This window comes from Atheta coriaria, unplaced genomic scaffold, assembly GCF_025399875.1.
Source record: "Atheta coriaria isolate IRGN ID8LTWV9N9 unplaced genomic scaffold, Caltech_Dcor_3.1 hic_scaffold_7_pilon, whole genome shotgun sequence".
NCBI lineage: Eukaryota > Metazoa > Arthropoda > Insecta > Coleoptera > Staphylinidae > Dalotia > Dalotia coriaria.
The window spans coordinates 12,665,842-12,691,941 of NW_027045449.1; the positions used below are offsets into that span (position 1 = coordinate 12,665,842).

General features: G+C 40.9%; 1 protein-coding gene and 1 long non-coding RNA gene across 2 annotated transcripts in view; both read right to left on the reverse strand.

Annotated features, from left to right (window-relative positions):
* Positions 1-26,100, reverse strand: part of LOC135795272 (uncharacterized) — a 134,160-nt gene that overhangs the window by 35,097 nt on the left and 72,963 nt on the right. Inside the window, exon 4 of the long non-coding RNA XR_010549056.1 lies at positions 21-58. This is a non-coding gene — a long non-coding RNA (uncharacterized lncRNA). The remainder of the gene's footprint in view (positions 1-20; positions 59-26,100) is intronic.
* SoxN (SRY-box transcription factor soxNeuro) lies at positions 10,023-12,856 on the reverse strand. The gene has a single exon (XM_065308215.1). It carries the CDS (start codon positions 12,717-12,719, stop codon positions 11,628-11,630), a length of 1,092 nt encoding a protein of 363 aa, XP_065164287.1. The 5' UTR covers positions 12,720-12,856; the 3' UTR covers positions 10,023-11,627.

Here is a 26,100-nt window from a genome sequence, read left to right on the forward strand (position 1 = left end):
ATATACCTCTAAGTACTCACCTGTGGATGTATAACTGCATAACAATGCATCCTGTTTCCTGGAAAACAGTCACAAAAGTAAGTAAATAGGTAAATAAGTTATGTTAAGCTAAAAAATGATTTCCAAAAATAATTTACTCCCTATAGAAGTCATTCTATACTTGAAACATGTTAATTGATTGATTCTTGTGGTCATTCTGTCGTCGTGAATAGAAAAAGTGCACGTGCAATTTTATTATGCTCGCCGTTATGCACCGATGGTGAAAAATTCCTCATCAAAATAGTAATCAAAATCAATTACGTCGCATCCACTTACGTGTCCGTCCAGCTAAGAGTTGGCGCATTTCTTCATTCGTTTCTCATTACACGGCAGCCACGCATCGTGCCACACACGTCTCCTCGGCGACTCTTCAGCGCCTCAATGAGGCGACACAAAGTCTCATTGTGCCTCCAACTCCGACCCGGAGCGCGAGTCGCCGTCGAAAGGTTTTTCAATAAAATCGGTTAAAATTGCATGCGGCTATCCGTGTTGACAAGTTAAAGAGCGCGCCTGCAAAAATGCACCGCGCGTTGAGGATGAAGTTGAGGAAAAAAACGAAACAAACGCAAAAGCTATTAAGTGCTTCCTTTTTGCGAATTGACGCACGCGGTGCTCGGTGGATTTTAAGCGTGGTGTTGCAAGTAAAGTGCCTAAGATGCTTATAATTAAACGCAAAACGGGAAATTAAATCGGGAATCAATCGCGCGCGGTGAAGAAAAACGCTTACGGCATAATAAGCTGATGCGTTAATGACGCCATTTGCGCATTGTGGACGTGGACGGTAGTGCGAGGACAAATCTCTTTTAGCGCTTCATCGTTTTACATCGTTTGACGCGATTGGTTTAATTTTGTGCGCAGATAAGGCTTGGTTAATTGATTTGCTTTCAATTTCAATTGCCTGCTTTGATATAAACGTTAGTCATTCAGCTAAAATGCTAATTTTAGATTTCAATCACAAATGATGCATTCAAATTCCAAAACGTGTAAAAAATCTAATTATTAACAAATAATATCAACTTATATTTTGCAAAAACAATATTTTTATACGTTTTCTACTAAAAAAATACATTTTTAGCATCTTCATAACCTAAAAATCAAACCAAATTACAATTACATTACTAACCTAAAAATACGTCCGAATGTGAAAGTTATAAAAAACATAAGGTCAACATTTCAAATATTACTGGTATATTGATAGAAATACACCTAATCCGTCAACTCATGATTAATTTGTTTATTTATCTCGTGCATTACGTAACGTAATTATTTATCGGCCATCAACTATTTTCGGTGTACACAGCAGTATTGTCACCTAACGATGCATAAAAAGTTTAATGTTTATCAGCAAATCGACATTTAATCTCGTTTCCAGCGCAATGGCGATGTAATCACTGCGAATATTAAGGTGTTCGAGTTCGCACCAGCACTAAACTTCCCATAGATCACAGTAGCAACCATCGCCGGAAGTCATTTACCACCCGGATGCCTAATTTGCATTCGTAAACAAATTCATAAAATAAAAAATTAAAATAATGAGTCAATTGAGTCGTGCAAATTGATTGATTTATGATTAATTTGTTTTATGATTTAATATACTTTTGCTGGCTGCGATTTGGTCGAATGCATTAAAGCATAATTATGTGATGTTCGAAAACGGAAAGCGTCGCGCTGCATTTCCATATCACCAAGCGTAACAAATTAGAACATCCGTGTTCCGGGATGACACGTTGTTATACTGTCATCAGAGCAACAACAACAATAATGTTGGAAGATGCTACAGTAGGTATCACAGAATCAACGAAAATATTTATTTAGTTAAGTTGTATTTAAGTATTTATATTAAAATAAACCCCTTTTTTATTTGAGACAACTGATGAATGTGGGAGTCAAATCGTTTCACATTCAATCATTCAAAACCGACTACAGGTGGCTAAATAATTTCAAACACTGATTTCCCACGATCAAAGAATCACGATACGTACCAACCATAATACGAAAATATGCTCGCACCACATGTAATCACAAATAACGCACCCGTTCCCGAGTCCACGCACCCCCTCATAATAGTACTTTAAATCGTTTCGGCCGGCCCAACCAACGTATGATTTCGTGCACACGTATTCATGCGCTTACCGTTCCGCTGCAGCGCAATGTCAGAGTGTGCAATTATTTCTACGTTTTTTTTTGGGCTCTCACCCCCTGGATGCTCTCTGCACTAACGGATGTTACCTTAGTATATACGCATTTATTTGCATGCACGCAATGAATGCAAAGCCAAAGGGACTCTGGCGTTCTGTGGCTTGGTCTATAATTTCGTTTGGCGGGCGCATGCAATCAGAAGTTGACGAGACGGGACATTCAATTAGAGCGTTTAATTCGATTACTTCATTATTTAACGTTTAATTGATTGTTGTTTTCCACGGGTGGGTTTGCCCAAGCGTGTATTGTTCCTTCGTCGATGATTCAAACAAAACAGACTTTTGAAAGGTGGTACAGTTCGGATTGGGTGCGGATTATCGTTGAGGGTTGCAAGCAAATGTAAAAATAATTTCTGCCCTGCTTTATGTTATGATTATATATAATTTTACAATTTAACTACGAATGGGGTGAAGATAAGTTTAGTAATAGCCAAATATTCGGCTTAAACAACATCAACAATAAGACAAAATATTTTGTTGATTTATCAATTAGTATTTGACTATTCACCGATTATAAAAGTTGCCAAAACAAATAATATTAATAATTAAATTAAAAATTTACAAAATCTGATTTTTCATTAAATACCTATATACAAAAAGTTTTATATTTGCATGTCTTATTTTATTAGAACTATATACCCAGCATAGATATAATTTTGCTTCGTCAGGAAAATACGCGGGTAATGCTGATTTTCAAAAAAGTGCATACGGTTGATAAGATAAGCATCGCACCAACTCACGACGCCTGTCGAAAAGTGAAAAGCACTGCAGGTAGAAGCCGTGTAAGAAATTATAATTTCTCGCCGACGTGTTAAATACAACGCACGAACGCCTTACCGTACAGTATAAATTTAGAGCCCCGTGTAGCTACTCGTATATCAGATCGGAATGTAATTATTCAATATGCAAATCGGCGATTATTACATTATTATAATCAACTCCATCATGCTGAAATTTATCGAGTCCGGCTTGGACCTGAACTTCACGCGACCACCACAAAACGAATATAACACCACTGTGTGGTCTGTACACTGGAATCGCGACATAAAACATTCAAGAATTCGAGGGTGGTTGGACTCCTTCGGGTCTACCTGTGCCGACGTGATAACCTAAACAGTGAGCAATAAATTTCGGATTAAGGAAATCTGACAGAAAAAGGCAAACACGTTCAACATCAATGTATCAATTTTGGATTAAAAGAAACCTTGGTCCAAGCTACGCTAATTTGATTTATTTTCCTGCAAATATACAGAGTGTTGTAAAATTCCACACAAATATTAAATTTCAACTTAAATTTGATTATTGTTGAAATTTTTAAATACAACTCTGTATAGATTTAAGTTATTGTTTTTTGTTTAGTAAATGAGGCGGCACGTTTCACAGGTTCACATTAAAACATTTTGCTTCGACAATAAATACGATTATGACAACCACGGAACGATTCTCATAAACATCGGTCTTATAAACGTGACTGCTAATTAGCACCGCATAAATTTCCATCTCGCTACACTGAAATCAATTTGTTATCAACCCGAAAGCATGAAAGGCATCACTAATCTTATAAAACTGACGGTTTTTATTCGATATCATGTGCAAAACGATGAAATAATTTCGTTATCTGTACGATTTAATGAAATTCCGGCGCACAATTCGTCGAAAACACGTTAAATTGCAAAATATCGTACATCAGCACAACACATTAATTTAATATCACCGCCACCCGATCAGATATTTAATATTAGCGAATAATTTTCAATGTTGCAGCCGCGTGCGCGCTCGTGTAGAAACAAATGCGCCGGCTGTGGGTGGAAGCGAGCGCGTTCAAATTTTAAACGAGCGCAAATAATAATGATGACAATTTCGTGTTTCGTGTTGTGTGAATTTTCGAATTTGGGTAAAGTGGCCGGACGCGGAAACACGGATTGTGACCCGAGTGCCGTGCGCGACCGTTTTATCATCAATCCGATGGCGGAGCATGAAAAAGTTCACGTAAACCGCGCACATATTTTTACTGCCGCCGCTGCGAGTAACAAAATCAACGCGAATATATCATACGCGTGTTTTTTTACTTGCAGTAAACTTATAATTATAGTGTGTTTTGTTAAATTTATAATATAAAAATAAATCGCCAAATCTGTTGGTAAGCGCATAACTCAACAACGCCTAGACACATTTGACCAATTCTTTTTTAAAATGTTCGTTAAAGTCCAAAGATGGTTTTTACGGCGAGAAAAATTCGAATAATTATCGGGAAAACCCTAAAGGCTGCCCTTCCTATAGGATAAAAGTTGGCATTGAGATTCAATCATAGTTATAGTTAAGTAGATTAATCCGAGATGGCGCGGTGAAGAATTGACACGTATTATGGCTAGAACGAGAGAGTAAAATTGAATTATATTTTTATTAAACACTACCGGGACGAAGTCGCGGGCAAAAGCTAGTTTAATATAAATGTTCAGCCCAAGAGATGCAAAAATTAAAAAAACCCTGTGTAGATTATATAACTCACGGAATGTAAAATACGATTTATCACTTGGCGATATAAGACAAATTTGAAAAAAATCAATAATTAAAGTAATTTACGATTGGCGATGATGGTTGACGCGTAATCGTCGTGGTCGTTCGTCTTCACCTTGCACATTGCACATACCAAGCGCGCTTCGAAGTGTGCAGGCGAAGAAGTCCGACTCTTCGCCACGTCCGAATATTATTTACATTCTTATTCATAATTCACGTGCACATTAGCGTCCCGCGCTCGAAACATTAATATCGCTATAAATCACAATGCATAAACATATTTTTATTACGCTTATTAATCTTCTTCGAAAACAATTTACAACCGATGATCAGACCACACCACATGCGATATTTACGAACGTGTCGATGGCCCGATGTTTTCCGCTTGTCGGCTGCATACCTACCAGTAGTCTGGCAATTAACTTTCCATTTTCATAGCAAATCCTTGTTTGTGCCATAAGTAAATTAAATAAATTTGCATAATGAATAACATTATTTCATTTTCTTTAATATAGATCACTGTGTGTTTATTTGTTTACTGGCAATTTGGGTAGGCTAACAGTGGTTGATTCTTGACCAGAATTATTGCAAACGCAGCATGGAACAGTTTTTACAAGCGTGGCTTTTCGTCGTTTTGGCTTTAATTCTGCTTCGAATGGTTAAATGTTAAATCGTTTTACAACCCCAGCGATCAGAAGTAAACCGGTAGTAAATATTTAGAGTGTATCGTAAATGGTGGTTCGACTTTTACGCCGACGGTGTGTGCATTTTTGGTCCATGTTTCTGAGTAAAGATGCTTTGGACTTGACTTATTGCTCGTAAAATTATGTCTGGAGTGCAATATTCTGAGGTTCATAACGGAATCACAGTTTTTGTGAAAACCCTTGTGACCTTGACTATGTCCATCAGCCACGTGTTACACAAATAGTTCTATCATGAAATTTATTAAGAAGATAATTTCTAATTATTAATAAAATAGAACATTTAGAACAATATAACATTTAATTGGTTGTGAGATTTTTTTCAGCAATATAGAAATTACTAGGAATTTAAATTTTATAATAATTTTATGTAATTGTGAGTTTGATACTACCTATATCTTCTATAATATAAAATTGAATTGCAAAATATGTGGGTATGCGCATTACTCAACAACGCCTAGATCAATTTGGCCAATTCTTTTTAAAATGTTCGTTAAAGTCGAGGGATGGTTTTTACGGCAAGAAAAATTCGATTAATTGCCTGGAAAACCCTAAAGAGCGCCCTTTTCTAGAGGATAAAAGTTGGCATTGAGATTCAATCATAGTTATAGTTAAATAGTTGAATCTAAGATGGCGCGCTGAAGTGCATTATTAGCAATTCGTTTATAATTAATTCCTTTAAAATAAAATTGCGAATCTTATTGATTGAATTGACACATACTATGTCTAGTACAAGACAGTAAAAACAAATTACATTTTTATTAAACACTACCGAGATGAAGTCGCGGGCAAACGCTAGTAAATTAATAAATTCTGGATAAACAAAAAATTATGCATTTTATTAGAAAAAAATCTGATTAAGACTGCAAATAATATAAAATACCTACTCCATACCTAAACTACATAGCTATATGTAGCATAGACTTGTGTGATGAATGATAAAGTAATATGCCGTGACCCGAAACGCAACGCAACGCACAGACGGTTCCGTATTGTTTTACTAATGTGACGGTGGCAACATAAAAGGCTATTACCGACATTACCGTATCCTTCCTGCGCGCACGGCAGCAAACTCGCCGCAATTTGTACGAAACGCAGGGCCTACCTGCCCGCCCTTGCGCGTACGTATTTATTTATCGCGCATGTAAGAAGGCAGGCGGCACGTCATCATCGCATCCCTTGTAAAACACCTAAGACCTAGGACCACCACTAGCAACCACCCCCAACCGCCACCGGCGCTAATCGCGGCACACCATCGCGCATTACGCTAATGTCGAGCTCGCGTGGTGCACGGACGCGGGAACGAAAAGTCTACCCTTACTTAACGCCATTAATTAATGCGAGCGACTGCTCGCACAATGTATCCGCCATAAATTACGTTTTAAATATTTGTTTTTCACGACGTCGGGGCCACCGATGAAGAATGCAGAAGTTGACGCGTGTGTTTTACACGCCTCCACGTACAACCCCCCGAAAAGAAAAAGCTCACTTCTTGATGGTAGAAATTAATTTGGAAATTTTGAGTGAGGCGTAATTTGTACCTACGGCGTGTATTCAAGTAGTACTTAGTTTCGGTAGTTTGACGTTGCAAATTTGTTTCTTACATGTCGAGCTGAATGTTATCGTTATCATCGTCAAAATCACCCTCATTTGCTTGTTGTCAAAGGAAAAAATGAAATTCTTATCAAGTAATAACAATTTACGATGATGTGAATTTGATGTGATAATTTCATAGCGGAATTAACCTCAAAAATATAATAATCTACATAAATAAAAAAAGGTTAATTTAAATATTTAAAGTCATGTAAAATAGTCTCACGAGTTATAATTGTTTCATTCTCGTAAAGCACGCGATATCAAAAAATTCCCATACTGCCATCAAACAAGTTGTTTTCTCACACGTGAAACATGTAATCAAATCAAATAGATTTTTAAATATCGAGGGGGACAATCTGTGTCGCCCCTCGTATTCATTACCGCGCGTTCTAGTAGTTGTTTTTTTTTTATTTCGAAATTCCCATAGTTTGTCCAACATACTCGAAATCACGAAAGTGCGCGTGTGACGGTGAGAGAAGTGAACTCGCGCGGTACGTACGAGAATGTTTGAACTTCCGGTTCCGGACAGGTGACCGCAATGCTTGATATACGAGTACGGAATACATGTTCGCGCGGTCGTTCAGGGCACAGGATGGACATGCGAAGCAACAACTAGCCTGTGTGTGAGCTGTGCCCATCGAGATACCGGAGAAAAACGCGCGCGGCTCGACGAACGGGCGGCGGCAACTAGATATGCGAAGGGAATTACGCTTGCTTAGTGGACCGAAGAGCCACCTACGAAAGCTCCCCTCACCCGTTGCAACACAAATCAAGTTTATGATTGCAATTTCCACTCGGGTATAAAACACACATTAAAAAACTAACAATCAAAATATAAATAAATATCCACCTCGGGATGATGATTTTGAGCATTTATCTAAACTACATCATTTAACATTTTATAGGTGTGTTGCATTCATCATTCAGCTGATGAGATCTTGTTTTAATTGTTTGTTCGCCATGATCATATGACTATGACTATGACCAGATATTTACTTGACCATATCACCGGTTGCGCACCATTCTAACGTATCAACTGGCATGCTCTCCGGATCACTTTACCATCCGACTGAGTCGACTGCGTTCCGCATGCGTTTTGGCTTGCATTAGAACTGGACGAAGCCGTACCGCACTCTCAACGGAATAGGTACAGCAGCAAGGATCGTCATCATACGCCCGGAAGGACTGCGAACTCAAACGAGACGAGCGTTTGACACATTTCAGAAACACATTATACTGGTAGTAATATCAAGAGGTAGCATGGAGACAAGGAACAGTATGGGTGGATGAGCGTAATTGGAAACTCGAGTAAAACTCTACGATTACATGGAATTACAACGCGGATTATAAGACGAACGAGTTGAAATAGATACGATAATCGAACGAATAGGTCTGATTCCGTTCTTAACACTTGATAGTTCACGAGAAACAATGGTTTTAAGTAGTGTGTCAATTGCCAGTGCTAAAATGTAGATTTTAGGAAAAAGTGCTTTTTAAACAATTCAGCAATACTTAACCATAACAATTAGGAATGAGAAATCATGCCTAAAGAGTTGTGTGAATTTTTTTTTTCAATTTTAGATTTAAATTGAGATTTGTTAGTATAGCTGCTTAATATTTGCATTGCAATTTACTTTTTAAGACTTATATAACCCTTAATAATGTGTTTTATAATATTGGTATACTGTTTTGTAAAAAAGCACATTTATTATTTTTACTGAAATTTGTTTTAGATGAATAAGTTTATCCTAAAATTGTTAATTGTTATTGTTTAAGAGCTTAGGTGTCACACGTTCGCCACCTATACTAACGTAATCTAACCTAACCTAAACTAACCTAACATCCAAATCTATTCTACACTGTAATATGATGTCTATAGGTAAATTATTAATTTACACTAACAGTGGATGTATCTAATGCTTAAAAATTATTTTCCACATCCAGTAAATAGGATACAATACACAATTATTTATTATTATATAAATTTTAATTTCGTAATTTTTTTAGTGATGCAACGTAGTTTATCCATTACACGAGTAAAATTTTGAAAAGTTGTGACACTTTTAAATTACCGATTTCCTGAAACAAGCACATTATTGCGCTATTAATAGAGAATTAGAAAATAAAATTCACGCCTTATTGCCGGACATTAAAAAAAGCGCGCAGACTATAATAATCATTAATTCCGCGCGTTGTAAACAACGCCGGCGTGTAGTTGTGGAGCGTGTCGGTCGCGGTGTCAAAATTTTTGGGAAAATAATTCATCGTGAGATGCACTCAGCCATTATTATTTATGTGTCTAACACTCTAACCTTACACACCACTACACATAAGCAGACGATATAAAAATATTTTAATATAACAAGTGTTACTAAAATATCGTCATTTTACCCTAAAATATTTAACATTTTAAACATTCCTTTGTATTATTTGTTTTTGTAAATAACATAAACATACAAAATCACTATAATTTGTGATGAATTTGAAAAAAATGTGAAAATAGCTAGTTTTAAATAGATAATAACGAGCAAAGTAAATCTGTGATGTCGTGCGCGCAGGTTGTGGGAGTTTCGCGCCTTATGAATACACAAAGACATTAGTGCAATTGCGTGTGAAGAGCAAACGGCATTAAATGCAACGCATCACGTGCGCCCGCGACGCACATGTCGCATCGCGTGTTAAATGCGAGCGGGCGTCGCGACGCCTCGAATTTGTAAGCCGACGGCGCTCCCGCACGTACTCTCCCATCTACTGCAGCCACTGGTAGCTGCTAGCTGGCGAAGTTGACGAAGAGTAATGAAGCGATGCGCTGAAATTGCTTTGAAGCCGCTGTGTGTGTTTCGTTCTGAAATACAAATTCCAAACTTTTATTTTCTTATGTTTCACTAATAACTTACACCAGAGTACGAGTAAAGTATTCAATTGGATTCTCAGGAAATTTAAGGATGATTGCATATAAAAATCGTAGAGATAACTTCTCAATCATCATATATTCACATTTTCGTTCCATTGACTAATGTAAACACACTGTACATTGAAAATAAAAATGAGATAAACTTAAATATATATCATTAATATGTACAAAGCATGATTTGTTTGTGAAAAGTGACGATGATATCGATATCGCTTATTTAATCGTTATTTATCGACAAAATCTCTCTCAGATTTAACCACATCATTATTTAATCAGCCACCATCGGAACTAAACGATTGAATTTATTATAAACATTGAAATGCAGATTAAGTCGCAATGTAAAAAGAAATCGAGGAATGCAAAAACTTTGTGTTTTGTCATTTAGATTCCATTTGTATTTGTGTGTTTTTGCTTTCTACATCCTTAAACTATATGTACATAAATAATGAGGAATTAAATAGAACTATAAGAAAAACAAGTAATAATCACCAATGTTGAATTTATGTCAATTTTGTACAATACATCCAGAAGATGTTCGAAAGTGTTGCATTTTTTCCATTTGAAGTTGTCGATTTGTTTCGATTCATATTCAGATTCAAACCAAGTTTTATATTCACTGGGACATAGGTACATATCCAAACTGCTGTTCGCAAACACACGTAGAAATAATATTACATTATGTTGTAAAATATAAATTTCTATAATTAAAATAATATAAATAAAACAATAACAGGCGTTTCTGTCCTTTCACTGATTGCGATTTGTTTTTGTTTGCACTGAAACATAAGAAAATGTTTCGACTAATATGTGCCGAATGCCAAAAGAAAAAATTTCTTCAAATGTTTCCAATCAATTTTTGTTTGAATACTTGATTTGTGTTTTCTTAAAATTTAAATGTAAATTTTAAATGTATGCGTGGTGAATTTAATCTTTGTCTCGCTAAAACGTTATACAAAAACGCGTTCTCTCATCGTCAAATGTTTAAACTTTATAAATATGTACAAGAGATGATAATAATATGTGATAAGATTTATTTGTTTTTTTGCTTATTAATCTTCTGTTGTTTTAGTAGCATTTTTTGGTTTTCCTTTAACTTCTAGAAATTAGATTTAAACAACCAACGTTTTCGTAATCAATACTTTCGATATAGTTTTTGTGTGTGTGTGTGAATTTGCAAACGACAAAGAAGAAGTGTCGAAGTAAAAATGCCTTCAAGAGTGTGGCGCTGTGTAAAACGCAAAATACAATCATCGTTCTCCATGTTGTAGATTGGATACATTTCTTCGTCACACTGTCGAAAGCACTTTTGAACAGTCCCGCGTCGCCATTTGAAAATCACCCAGCTCGCAATCCGCGACTCGCGTTTATTCAGCTAACTATTAATAAATATTGACGATTTATTAACATTATGAATAAACCGGCGCGCCGACCTCGGTCCGACACGAACCAAAATATTAACACAGTTCTGTTTGTTTACATGCGATCGGAATGCACCCGCAGGTGATCCGAACGAAAGTTATTGGTTTGTCCGCGAAAGTCTATTTGTGCTGACGCCCTCAATATTACGATGCATTTATAAAAACGAATTCTTATAATTATAACAGAATATTTACACGTTCACAATGGCGGCACGTCCAAGTCCTGGGCCGCGAAGAGCGGTTCTCACATGTGCGCTAAGGGCGCAAGGGGCCCAGGGCCCATCGTATCCGGAGACGCACTATATTGCTGCATATGCTGCGCGCTGTCGGTGGGCAGGTACATGGAAATCATTTGCCGCAGGTCCCCCTGGGGCGGCTGCTGTGGCTGGCCGGGGGTGGTGGCGTACTCGCGCTTGATACCGACGGGTGTCGGCGTATGGAGGCCCGAGCTGGGCGACACCGGTTCCGACTTGATGCTGGACCCGGAGGGGCTGTGCGATGATCCGGCTTGCTGCATGCCGTACGGTGAACCGGCGCTGTTGGGCACGGTACCGCCATAACCGCCGTAGCCGCCGTTCATGTAGCTATTGTGCATCTGACTCATATCGTACCTTGGGTAGTTAGCTCCGCCGTATTGTTGTTGGTACGCGCTGGGATCATGCATCATGTATCCGTTGGGCATGTAGCCGTTAGGCATCTGATACATCTCGCGGGCGGAGACCTGCTGCACGGCGGAGGCGGCCGAACGCACTGAGTCGGAGCTGGGTAATAGTCCCGTCGCTCCCAATGGATATTTGTCCTTCTTGAGCAGTGTCTTCGTCTTACGACGTGGGCGATATTTGTAATCCGGATGTTCCTTCATGTGCACGGCACGCAGCCGCTTAGCTTCATCAATAAACGGCCGCTTCTCCGTCTCGCTAAGTAATTTCCATTCGGCTCCCAAACGTTTCGAAATCTCTGAATTGTGCATCTTGGGGTTCTCCTGTGCCATCTTCCGCCGCTGGCCGCGGGACCACACCATAAACGCATTCATCGGACGCTTGACGCGCTCCAGGTTCTGATTCTTGCTGCTGGAGTTGTTATTATTAGGACCGCCGGTATGCGGCGGCTGCTGATGCTGCGCAGCCTGATGTTGCCCATGATGATTGGGCCCCTGGTGTTGATGGTGCATCTGCGGCGATGGGCCCTGATGATGCAGCTGATGCGGATGCTGGCCAAGGTGCTGCATCGAGCCCTGGCTGAGCGCACTCAGCGAGCCGTACGCCTGGAGGCCGTGATGCGGCGGCATCGTGGCATGCAGGCTACCTCCCTTGAGGTCTGTTTCCATCGTCAGCATGTCTTCCGTCGGCGCAAACAGCTTGATAGCTTTCACTTAAAACACACACACTGCAATGATGCACCACACGGCAAAAAGCGGCGACAAACACACGAGATAGTTTAACAACAGACAAATCACCTCCGCACTCGCCGGCGTGACTCAATGTTATGACTCTCGAGTAACCACCGAGCGTATTCCTTTGTACAAATCCCCTACCAGCGACAGCCGCACTGAGCATGCTTCGCCAGCGCTATGGCAACCGGCAGCCAATCGGCGCACGATTCCCAACCAAACTAGGCGTAACGCAGCCCCCACCGTTGAACGCGTAGACCGACTACGCTGTCCTCGGGGACGATGCGGATCCTGGCGGCAGTTCGAGGCATTAATTTTTCGGACTATTACTAATTATACCTCGCGGGGATTTTTATATCCATCGAACGAACACAAACTCCCATTTGCGCGCGCGCGCGCTACAACCTGTACTGTAGTACAACGATGCAATAATTAATTAATACGTAAGCGCATCGTGAAATCGCTACAGACTGGCGTGCGCCTAGCGTTCTAACGAACACAAACACGCCGCAACTCACAGCGCTCCTCTAAAAAACTAATTAATATAAAAACAAGACGCGCTATTACGATGCAAATTTCACGATTAATTATATTCAACATACAGGGGCTTAAATTTTCATCCTGCAAGCCAGAAAAATTAAATATTCACATCTTGGTGAAACGACCTTGGAAATATTGATACACAAAACAAATGAAAACAGTCCAAATCTCCTTACACAACAATTAGCAAAAGATTTGTTATGCAATACACGGACAGTGAAAAATATTGTCATATTGCACGTACTCGTCCTGCGGGAGGCAACACGCCGTCTCGAAACATGAAAATGACATACGCACTGCAATAACCATCCAGCTAGAAGGGTTCAAGCCAATTACAGGAACAATTACTTGAGTTATTATCAGTAGATACATAAATATCGTCAGACAATGGGCGCTGCCGTGAATGGCGTTGCGCAAGCACGCGGACGTGAAGATACCGGGGAGCAGGGAGGAGTTCCCTGCTTTCAGCTAGTGATAATAGGGACTACTTGACCCCCGCATCGACCGCAGGTACACAACATGCCAGGGCTATAATAATTACGATTGGATTATATAAATTGCATAAAAATTGTCGTCTTTACAATTTTCATATTAAAAAAGGCACAAGTGGCGCTTGAAGTTAATATAATTGTATTATAATTTAGGCCCTTCAAAGAGATTACCACTTTGTGCATTTTATTTGATCGCTTTACCTACACATTGAATGCGGTTTGCTTGGTTTTTATTATTCAACATGTTTATACACATTGTAATGCTATCAGTAGCACCTGATCTTTATTGAACATGCACAATGTAAGTACGAATGCGACCTGTATTCGATGGAAAGCGCGTCAATGTATTTCGGGTTCGCCCCAGAGGCCTGGAGCCACGGACAATTCATAGTTGCACGTCCCAGCGCACCAATTCACATCATCCAGATGAATGCAAAAAATGGAAAGGCCTTTTTAAGTCGTTTTTGATGGTAGATGGGGACACTTGTAGTGTAAGATTGGCGTTGAAGGTCGTTTTGGTCGTATCGTTTCACAACTTCAAAACTATAGAATTTTCGAAAGTAGGCGACACATTTGAATGACTTCGTCGTTAACGTGGTTGACGATCAGGATGATTCCGGAGACGTAGCGGCGCGTAATTTTGGTCACAGCGCGTCGAAATCCTGAGTGAAGTGTGAATGACGTGCGTTCGTCGCGCTCGAAAGTTACACTTTGCGTGCGCTTGCAGGTAGGTAATTGATTTTCGAGAATCGAGCAACATTAAAAATGATTTTGCGGAGAAATTAAAGTAGCGCGCGAGTGTTCAAACACACATACACGTGCATAAATCAGAGCAGGGTGAAAGTGTACGTGTGTGTGTGTGGTGCTTGCCCGCAAGGCGAATGCATTGTCGCAAGACCTTCGACGGCGGCCCGACGTTGACATCGTGACTTCAATGTGTCGATGCAGGGCAGGAAGGTCCATCAAAGATGCATGAGACCGCCGGCGACGCGTTCAAACAGTTTCTTTAATAACCAGCCGGGAACAATGCGCGCTCGCGGTCGCGTTTCGCCATACACTCGGTATGCAATGTATACACAGCGAGCGTTTGCTGGTGAAATTGAGCGAGTTGTGCTAACGTCGAGAGAAGCATGCTGAGAGAGTTTCGGTCGTGGCTCCTGCATTGGGCACCATTGTTTGCGTACGCCGCGTAATGTACACTCCGCGGATGCACGTGAACGTGTGTACATACATTTCGCTACCTTGCTGCCGCCGCCGACATGTGTACCGTTGCGCTGCTATTAACTGCGAGGGGCATACGGGCGGCGTGCGCGCGCTCCACCTCCGTGTGTTTGGTTTTAATGCATTTTCAATGAACGCGTGAAAGAATGTTTAATATGCACTCCCCGGGCGCGCGCGCGCGCGCTTCCAACTAGTTACTTCGATACCGCGTATCTTCACGGCCCGTTGAAGGCGTACTCTTCGAGAGGCGACCAACCAACGTCAACGCATGCATTATTACCGACAGCCACTACTGACATCCTCAGCGAGCGGAATTAATGCCTTTACTAATTATTCATATCATAGGTACATAAACCGACGCAGATTTTTTACATTTGACATTTATTTTTAATATTCGGCTAAATTTATGGCTAAATTTTCTGTATTATTTATTAAATTATTGGTAAACTGTTACTTTAAGTGCTAGCCGTTTATAGGCCTGGATTAAAAATGATTTGCCCTCAAATCCAGTTGATAATTGAAAGCAAATGTCATGTTATTGTATTTACCACCGCCTGAGTAGCTAATGCCGGGGAAAACCCAAAACATTCAACCGACTAGCTTTGTATTCCCACAATGCAAAACAATCGCCCTCTCAACTAGGCCCTAATAACCTTGTTATTCGAAAAGTCGAAAAGTCGTATTATCGATTCCACGAAAGGCTTAAGCCCTAGTATACTGCAGTTGTTCAAATATTTGTTGTTGCAGTAAAAACAAAACAATAACAGTCAGAAATCGATGCGATCCAGTAAACAAATTGCGTTCCAAGTTTGAGTTTGATTTGAATATCTCACCAACATCAAGTTTATAGCTGTAATCTATAGACGTATGTATTTCCATCAATAGCGCAGCCAACATCATGGGTGACAAGTGATGTCACGGCGTTATTGCCATATTTCGTGTGTGCGTGTGTAGTAAAGTGAAAATTTCATCCCGACATAAAGTCAAGTGCCCGCTGCCAGCCGCCGTCTATATCTTTTACAACTTTTACAACTTTTATATGCGACTAATATTTATGCGCAGCCATATATTTTATATTTATTGCTGCGTCGCTGGAGTAAACTATAAACCAATATTGCCAGTAAATTGCAACTGGTCGCTACTCGAACATCCCCTGACCATGTTGCTACACTGATTGTAAATAACATTTGGTTGCTTGTCAGGTCCCAGGACAGGCCACATTACGCAAAATCAACCAGTTTATGAGTTCCTAGATTTTGAACAAAATTTTCACCATATGACTAAAGGTGCTTTTTTTCTAACCTAGAAAATGTAAACTTTCAGAGTTGATTTAAATTAGATTATTACTATCGTGCTTAGTGAACATATGGAGGCATTGTACACCAGCAAGAGATCAAAAATCCAGTAGCGACTGGCAAGAGATAGTCAAGTCACGTTTCTATGCGTTGAAATTGTTATTATGGCGCCCACTTGTCACCGTTTCTTCGGCAGATGGAGGAGCTCTCCAATCGCCAGGCAACTGGCAACTTTCACACGTCAGCGACTCGATAAATTGACGATTATTTTGCGCCGCATAACGTTTGATAAATAAATAAATAAACATACTTATAAAATCGAAATGTTATCTTGGTCTATCATTAGACTAGTTCTGAGTAAATTAAAATTAGTAAAATTAGTCAAATTAGTACATGCGCCAAATCCCTAATGAGTTCATTCACATTTCACATAAAATAATATTTACATTCCTGTCAACACGTAACTGCAGCGTGTGCTTGCTTGCTTGCCATTCTCTCGTTGTTTTCCTCGTATATAATATTTACATACACTCCTTCGTCTTATTTGTGTGGAAAGTTTCGGTGAATGTCTTCAGCGGCCAGCGCCAGCAAACTTAACTCGTAAATTACACACGCCGAGCACTAGGAGGCGTGCACAATTGTTTCGTCGCCAAACTGTCTGCGCCGCACCGAAACGGCCTCTTGTTTCTGGGCCCAACTTGTCTGCGGCGACCTCGACGCCGACTCCTCAGCGTCTCGGCCCGAAGAAGCGGCCGCTGACATAATATAAATTACGCCCGTTTGTTACGGACTGTCCGCGCGCAAACGCTCCCATCGCATGCGTGTGTGTGTGTGTGGCGAAGAAGTAAAAAACACACCACGGCGATGATGATGATGATGAAGCCGCCCGCGATACGCTTTTTAACACCTCGCATTCGTCAAGGTAATTCCTTGATGCGCTGCGACCGTAAATATTTTCGAGATACACGGTGCGCGTTCGCCTCATTATTGGTCAGAGGGATTGATGATGCCGATGGATGCAAAGAGATGCATCGATGATCGGGACCATCGGCGGTGCGTGTGTAATATTATTGGAAAGCAGTGCTGATGTTGAAGGAAAATTAATGAAGTTTGAGGATCATTAATAAGTCATCGAAAGGTGTGATATTAACTTTTCGGACTATTAATAACTTTTGCACGGTTTCATTCTTTGTATTATTTTATTGATTAAGAACAAATCGATTCGGGAAAATGCGGTAGTGGCATGATGATTCATTTCACCTCTGTCGAAATGATCCAATCATAACTTTGGAATGATATTTTAGTATGATTTATGATATTTAGTGTAATTTTAACATATTTTTATTTTTTGAATAAAAATGAAAAAGCACTTTACGCGTGTATAATATAAAAGCGCGACATTCGAACGGTTATGAGCGCAACAATGTTACCATCGGCGTTGAAAAAGCAGGAGGTTGCGACCGCGGCGCGCACAAAAGTCCGCGTCCAGATAACGTCATATCCGGAGGTCGAGCTGTCAAATTGCGGAAATAGTCCGCCGTTCGACTCCGGGCGATTTTACATCGACGCATTTTCCAAACACTCTCGCCGACGCGCTTCTTTCAGCGCTCGAAAATGATGTGGGAAAATGTGTTGCGATAAAAAGCTTCCAACCGCTTTACAACAATTTTATAAATATAGTCAATCAAGACTCACTTAAAAAACCGCACAATAAAAACCTCTTAATAAATATGACACTCCCTAAAAACAATATAAACCCTAGAAACTTTTTCTGTTATCAACACGGTGGGTCCAAACAGTGTCGTTATCGTGTTTGTGTTGTTCGCGTCCAATACGAAATATTCGCATTGCATACCTTGCGCCTTGTGCGATAGATTTATTTAAAACTTCGCGCGGCATGCGATGATGTGACGCAGATATCGGCGGCAGCCGTTCAAGTCGCCGCTGTCCTCTCGGCGAGCGCATCTCCACGTGTGTGCGCCCGCCGCTCACATCCTAGATCTGACACGGCCGGAAATGACGTGTGTCGTCGTCTTCCGACAGCCTCCGGCCGCCGGCTTCCTGTGTCCGCTCCTCCACGGTGGCGGCGGCGGCAATGGATGCTGCGGGAGCGCGTTATGGCGCGGAGATAAAGCGCCCGACGACGGCCGCCCATTTGCGGCGTTCGCCCTCGCCGCGCTCGACCGGAAGCGCAAACTGTCCGCCCGAGGCGCGCAACTTTAAAATCTATACACGTATCAGTGAAAAAGAGAGCAGAGAGTCCATTGCACATCATGTGGATAAGTACTTTTCATGCTGAGCGCAGTCTGGAGATTTGCTAAAGTGCTCCACAGGCAAACACCTCACCAAGATAACGTGGAAGGATAGGTTAAGTTAGGTTAGGTCCAAACTATTGTGATTTTCGCGGTATTGTTAGCATACTAGGGTTAAACTTGCAATTTAAAACCTAATATCACGCAATAAACGCAACAAAAAGTATCAAATAGTGTTGAATAGGTATCAAATAAATCGATATGCTGGTCATCGAATAGAAGTTATGCCTCATTCATAAATGGTGTGGTTCCACCCGGACTCGACCACGGCGCACACAACTAGACGCCGTGGCATATTCATTGCTCATTTCGCAGTCACGGACAAGTAGATTTCCCCGTTTGGATGCATGTGTTGGTTACGTATTTGCTATGTAAACCCGAGGTCGTACATCATCCGGAGCGTGACAGGCCTGGTGGAATCCCGCGTCCCGCGTTTTCACTACAATGTGCGATCGCGGCTGGCAGCGGCGGTGAGTGGTCGGCGGAGGCCGGGGCCGCCTCTCTCTCTTTGCGCTCGGCGCTTCCTAATCCTCGCGCATCCATCATCCATGGGCATCATCATCATGAAGCGTTTGAGTGATGCTTCTCTCGCCTACCGCCATCGCCACCGCCCGGAGAAACACGCGCCCGCCCGGCTGAGGTCGCCGCCGATTTTTAAAACCATTTTTATTCATTGCATTCATTGCGCCGCGGCTGCTGCAACCTCACATCGGAACGCATTAACATTATTCGGAGGGGCCCTTCCTTTCATTATCGCATTATTACACGGGGTTTTCTTCGCCGAACGTGAACTCAACACGTGACGATGGCAACATTATAGAAACATTAAGAGTAATCAATTCTAATTCATTATGGGATTATGAGACCCGACACAAAACGTGCCCTACGGTTGGGATTAATTATATGGACAAACTAAACATTTTTTACGATAAATTTCATAGAAGTAAAAATGATAACTTCCTAAAGTAACATTTTAAAACATTTTGCTTGAAATTTCAATTTAAGTTTGAGTTTTCATTGCGAAGAAACAGAGTGGAGAACCAGGTGTGCAGGTAAGATCTCTGTATCTGTAAGCTTGTAAGGTGTGTACGCCGAAGCTCAACTCATCGGCAAGGGTGGCGGGCACAGACAGCGGGGAACCGAGCTGATTGACAGCTAAAGATTTTCGGCAACCTTTGAAAAAATCCTCGACCTCCGCCGCCGTCTCCCTCGTGCAATCTTTAATGCGGCGAGCGCTCGCCGACTTCGGAAAAATATTACACACGTATTTGTGCAGCAGCGAGTAATAAGAAGCGGCAGCGCTGGCCGGAGCTTAATGAACAGGGACCCGAACGCACCGAGGAGGGTAGGATTATTAACTCGGAGTAAAACCACACGAGCGCAACAATGGCTCCTCTCGCTTCGCCGCGGCATTGTTGTCGACGCCCAAGGACGAGAAGAAAAATAATGTCCGATCGGGATCCGATTGAATATCTTGCGCGAGCGCGCTGCCGAAATAGATTATATGAATTATGAGCCGAGCAAAATCCGTTTTTAAATATTATCCGAATTGGCAAATATGGATAAGCAGTCATCAGCTAGCAAGGTGCTAAAAAAAGATTTAGTCGCACCTGCAAAATAACGATAAGCGCTGGGCAAAAATTTGTCAACATTAACGTATTTCCAGATAAGACTTAATACACTTACTGAAAATGTTGATGTAACCCAGTGTTGGGCAAATGTTATCTGAAGCGAAAATCAACACCAGAGGAAATAGTCAATTAGCCAAGTAGTACCAAGAATAGGTACCCTCTGAAATATTTTCGAACTAAATTCCGAAAACGAGTGCACGTAAATCAAGCAAACATGCATGTGAAAATGTAAGATGAACTTTCAGGCACATCCCTAGTAAGTGGTTTGTATATGCTTGCTATACCTGATCATCTAGTTCAACTCCCACATGATGGTTAAGTATCACATACCTGGTGGAGGTAAGTAAGTACTTACCACACACTTTTTTACTTGCGTTACCGATTCGAACAAGAGGCTGCCGTTCCGAGAATTCCAAGGGAACGCAAAAATCAGGTACAATTTTTAATTTTCAATGGGAACGAGCAACAACAAAAGAATCCGGCTGAGGTGTGCGGGGTGCAAAGAAAAGCATAAGCTCCAAGAGCTAGAAACGAAACAGAAGATACCACTTTGAAGGCATATCAAAGTGAGAGGTGCGATTGTGCGTAGGCCACCTTCGAAATTATATTCCGCCAGCGCAATGCAACAATGGAACCGCGGGGGTTCCTCGAGCTTCCAGTCTTTACTCCCGAAACCGAAACCTAAGCCGAAGACCATAGCAAGCTTGGTAACCTTACATTCGCATTCACATACTCATGGTGTGTGCTACACATTCGTCGTCCTTGTCCGCCCAAATATTTTTTGTCGATTTTACCGATGTGCAAAGGTAGAAATCCAGAATTAGAAATCTAGTGAGGTACTGCTGCGGTGATGGCGAAACGATTTCTTGTGAATGGACATCAAACCTTTTTACGGCGCTCCATTGTAATTCCGGCGAAATTCTAGGAACCCAGAAATATGTTAGAAAAATCTTCATGCCGGCGCTGTCGCATCATTGGAATATGATATTTATGTAGTGGCGTTATATTACGCCGTGCTAAGATGACACGCCCATCGGCGGTTTATTCAAAAATGCTTTTTATAGTTTTTTCATTCATTGAATGAAACTGTACCGCGATTTGAACCCAAACATACACAAAGGACCAAAAACCGATGTGTGTTTAATCATTGTTAATATTTTCGCTACCACAATGTGCGCATTGAATAGTTAACAATTTATTATGCGTGACTTTGTAACTTTTAAAAATACAAACATTAATCGTTCCATAAAATACAGTCCTTAGTAGATAAGTAGGCAAAACGATAAATAATAATTGCATTAGTAATCATATGCATAGCCAACAATTGAATTAGAACTCGAGAATATCGAGGAGGACGAAACAACCGAATTCAAATTTGAATCTGAATGAAATTAGGGAATTAGTGAGACAGACATCTCTCTCTCTTTGCATGCCCTTTGATTTGCAAATGTGATTCAAGGCGCGTGCGTGCAAAGTGCAAACAGGTACCACACAATTATATTCATTCTTGATAATGTGAATAAATAATAACAGTGGCTGAATGCCGCTGCACTAGTTGCACTACACATGTGTGCCATTGTGCGGTCGGTCTGTACTAGCCCGACAATAAGATGAATTACAATAAAAGAGACCAAAATGTGAATGTGTTCTCGAGTGCGGAGCACAAACGATTAACACCTTCACGTGTTAATCTTGTTATTGTTGTAATTTACGCATTGCGAATCATAAAAGCCAATTCATAAAAATGGGGTTGAACTTTGTTAAAATTATAAATTAATTGACACTTAAAATTTTTATTTTTTATTTTTCCCTCGTTTAGTTATATATTTGATTATTTTTAATTAGTAAAGTAAATTTCTTGCAATACAATGATTTGTAATTAACTAGTGGCATGTTCAAGGGAGGGTTGAGCGTTTGCAGTAAGTAAAACGAAGAATAAAAACAAGATGTGAACCTTGGTGGGATGCGAGTAGCGCGCCGGCAAAGTTGAATCAAAAACGAAGCAAGGAAGAACTCTTCAAACGTCAATCAAGTACCCATGTGAATTTTTACTCGGCGTATACCTTCACAGCATCTCGATTTTATTTTTTGCTCTCGTCTTGTTTTCGACTGCTCGCATTATTCTCTCACACGCGTACATATGCCACAACATGCATCGCAGGACCGTGCGTGGAAGCGAAATCACAGCGTACGGACGTGTACGCATTGTTGTAAAACTCAAGCCGACCTAATAATCCGTGCACGTAGGGCACTCCTGTTCTTCCCACAGGGGACGAGGGCGTCCCTCGCACGACTTTTGCAGTGTGCGCGTAAGAGACGGATGCGATTCGAGCGCTCTTCTCTCACCTGGGCTGCCGGAGGGGCGGCTTCCGGTGACCGCGTTCACACGGCCAGAGTGCTGACGAAAAAGGGTGAAGCACGCACATGTACTGCTAAATCTCTGTCTGCTCGGTTAATTCCTACGCAGTTGCTAAATTTTTTCAAAAATTTCTTATTTCTTAAACCTTTCACTCATTTATTTAGACACCCGGTCATCTTTGAAGGAAAATAATGCTTAAATTAGAAGTGATGAATTGTCATAATTGATGTTTTAGTGATTCGTCGGACGCTATTGATTGATCACAAAGTCTTCAAGGGTCGGTGGTCGCGGGTCGGTTTCTCGAATCGTACCCTTTGATATTTGTAATTCGAGTCACTTGACTTTGATGACGATTCCGATGCTGGATGCTGGAACGATCGTCGCTGTCGATCGGCGGTTTGAATATATCTCTATACGCGTTACATTGTTGATTGTCGGTTACACATGCATGCTTATTGGAGGCACATCGCGCACCTTGTGCGCCCGTCCCTCGTATTCCAATATCCTGCGCTCGGTGCTCCGGTTGATTGGGCTGCATTCCTAGTTGTCATGATACATCATGACTGCGCACATTTTTCGACCGTTTCACGCGTTTCGATCGCCACGCAGCGCGCTGTAGTCGTGCTCTTTTTTTCTCTTCTCTCCAACACCCGATGGCGATTAAAGAAGATGAGCATCGTGCATTCCGTTTTACACCTTACACATCTCATCATGCTCCTCGCCCTAAAGAGACGATGACGCAGAGAGATGTTTCATTAGCGACCTAAAGAGGCGTTTAAAGGGTGTAAAAATACCAATTAAATAGCGATCCTCACGTTTCAACAACTAACTGCGAATTAATGACGTTGGTTTTGTTTCATCTGCAGACCAATAATCATTAACATCTTCTAAGCTAAGACTTCTAAAGGTTTTATACATTTAACTATTAGTTGTTGTTGTTATTGTTGACATGACAACATTTTGAAGGTATATTTTTCTCCCACGCTCCAGATTTTATCCATTCTGTCGTGCTGCTCGAATTCCGAAATCTGACCGTTTTGCAGAGCTCTCCTCGCCTACTAAACGTCCAAAATTGCTTTAAATTGTTGTGAAATATGTTTTCGCCACGCCACCGGGACCGTGCGGAGTTCACATATATTTCGGGGTATTAATGGGCAGGTAGTTAAAGCATATTATCAGCATTCGCACATACCTGTGCATGTTCTCTCACAAGACCACTCGCAGTTACAAAATATATACGTACATGTATTCGCACATTTGTAATGTGCTTGCATACCTGAATATTTAAATTACAAAAACCGCATACATGGCAATTGCCTGAAAACTGTAAAAAATCACAGCCAAAATAACCCAAAGGAGCAAAAAACAGCAAAACGCAAAAAAGTGCTGTTCATAAATTGCCTACCAGTGTGAAGAAAATATGAAACAAATTGCATCATTAGCAGTTAGGTGCTAATCTGCGTTGAGTCAAAAGACCTCACAACCAATCATCTGTTATTCGCTCTGCTTGTTTTCTGTAATTATTGGTATTACGTAATAAATAATATTAGTTATTCGAGTTAAATGGATTCAACGTTCACTAATTTGTTCGAAAACACATTTACCCGGCTTGTGTGTGAATTATGTTCATTTATGTTGCCTGATCTTTAAGAAACCCTTTGATATTAACAACGTCGAGAATGATTTATATTAATGATTTGACTGTCTATATTAGCACTGTTGTTTAAAGTTTCTTGCATACATAAATATTTTGCAAGTATGCATTCATTTTATACTGTGGTGACATCTACCAGTATAAAATTGAACACATTTTTGAAAAATTTAAAATTTTTAAAGATAAAACTTACCAGTTAATCCACGTAATTTAATCCCTGCAACAAATTAATACAGATTATTCAGATAAAACAATTTCTAATCGAATATTAAAAGTGTAAATTGCGCGTAAAGTTGTCGCTGTCATTAGCGGTCTAATAACCGGCTGATAGCGCGCGCGCGCACCGCGTATAATTTGATACGTATATTGCCCGTTTGGTTATAACAATTATCACAATCAGGACGAAACCCGTTGCCTGCGACCGCCGCACACGAGCATGGTGGCATCTCCACGTCCGTGGACCAGCGCCTGAGCAATCAGTCCGTAAATGACATGCCGACGTCATTTACCGATGCCGCGCGCACACATCCATCCATCACGTCGCGATGTATAAGTAATTACACGCTCCGCGTACACACATTGCGCTTGCGTACTGCTTATGCTAAGTAGATGTGCATTTCGGACGCACAACTACAACTACTCGGAGAAGTCCCAAACGTGCGGGAACTTCATTAGTGATCTATTCAAGCCACATGCACAATAATTCGATATTCGAAAAAAGGTTCAGCGCGTAGATCTACTTCCTAATATTTCATCAGTTAAAAACGAATTATTCACGTGGATTATTTTTTTATTTGTGATTGCAGTGTAATTAAATGCTAAACGACGATGGCTTTTACTGTTCGCTGACTTTTGTTTGCTTTAAGCGGGTATTTAAGGCATGCATTCGCGTTTTTCTTATAGCGCTATGCATTGTGCGCGGTTTAGTGTCGCGTTATTAACATTTAATTACCGAAAATATATAATGCACATGCGTTTTTTTTTTCCATCTCTTATTTCAACATCTTACGCTTTACGAGGAGGTTTCTCATTATCCTCGGCGCTGCACGTCGACGTATTATTTATTGCCTATATTTTTATATCTCTGCGCTGCTACCTATAGTTGAAGAATTCTCTCGTGAAGAATATAAAGTCTCTCAATGGCAAGCTATAAAAACGCCCAGTTGCAGTTAACACTCGCGGAGCGTTTCTATCATTTCGTCGCTGAAAATTTTCGAACAGAGTTTCGCCTCGGGTTGCTTCTATATTCCCCATGGCAAATGCGCACTTCGTGGTAACGCCGCGTCGAGTTGTAAATTACGACGATTTGTGTTTGTGACAGTCGCGTTTTGTGCTAAACAGCAAACAGCCAGCGATGTCATGCCCATGATGCCCATGGCCAAATCACCAAACCAATACATATATCAACATACCAAAGTGAAATTTCTTACTTGCGAAAGAAATAAAAACTTTTTTTGATTTAAAAAAATCTAAAAATTTTTATTAAAACAAATGTTTTTGTGTTTTACGAGTTCAAAAACATGCAGAGCCGGCTGTCCACCAGTGGCGTTGAGAGTGATATATCTATTAAGCAAGCCGCACATGCATAATCTATTCGGGGGCCGGGTGGATGCGGTGTTAGTCAACACGAAAATGCATAGGATATGTAAGTGCTTCGGCATACACAAGAGCTTGTCAACGGCAAGCCGCGCGCGGCCGAACACGCCTGCAAACGAGAACCTCATCACCCCGCATAGCGTCCGCATGGGGCCGAGGTGAATATTAAATCAGACAGTTGATTGCCGGACCCGCCCCCGTTATTACGTCATGTGTCATGCGGCGTAT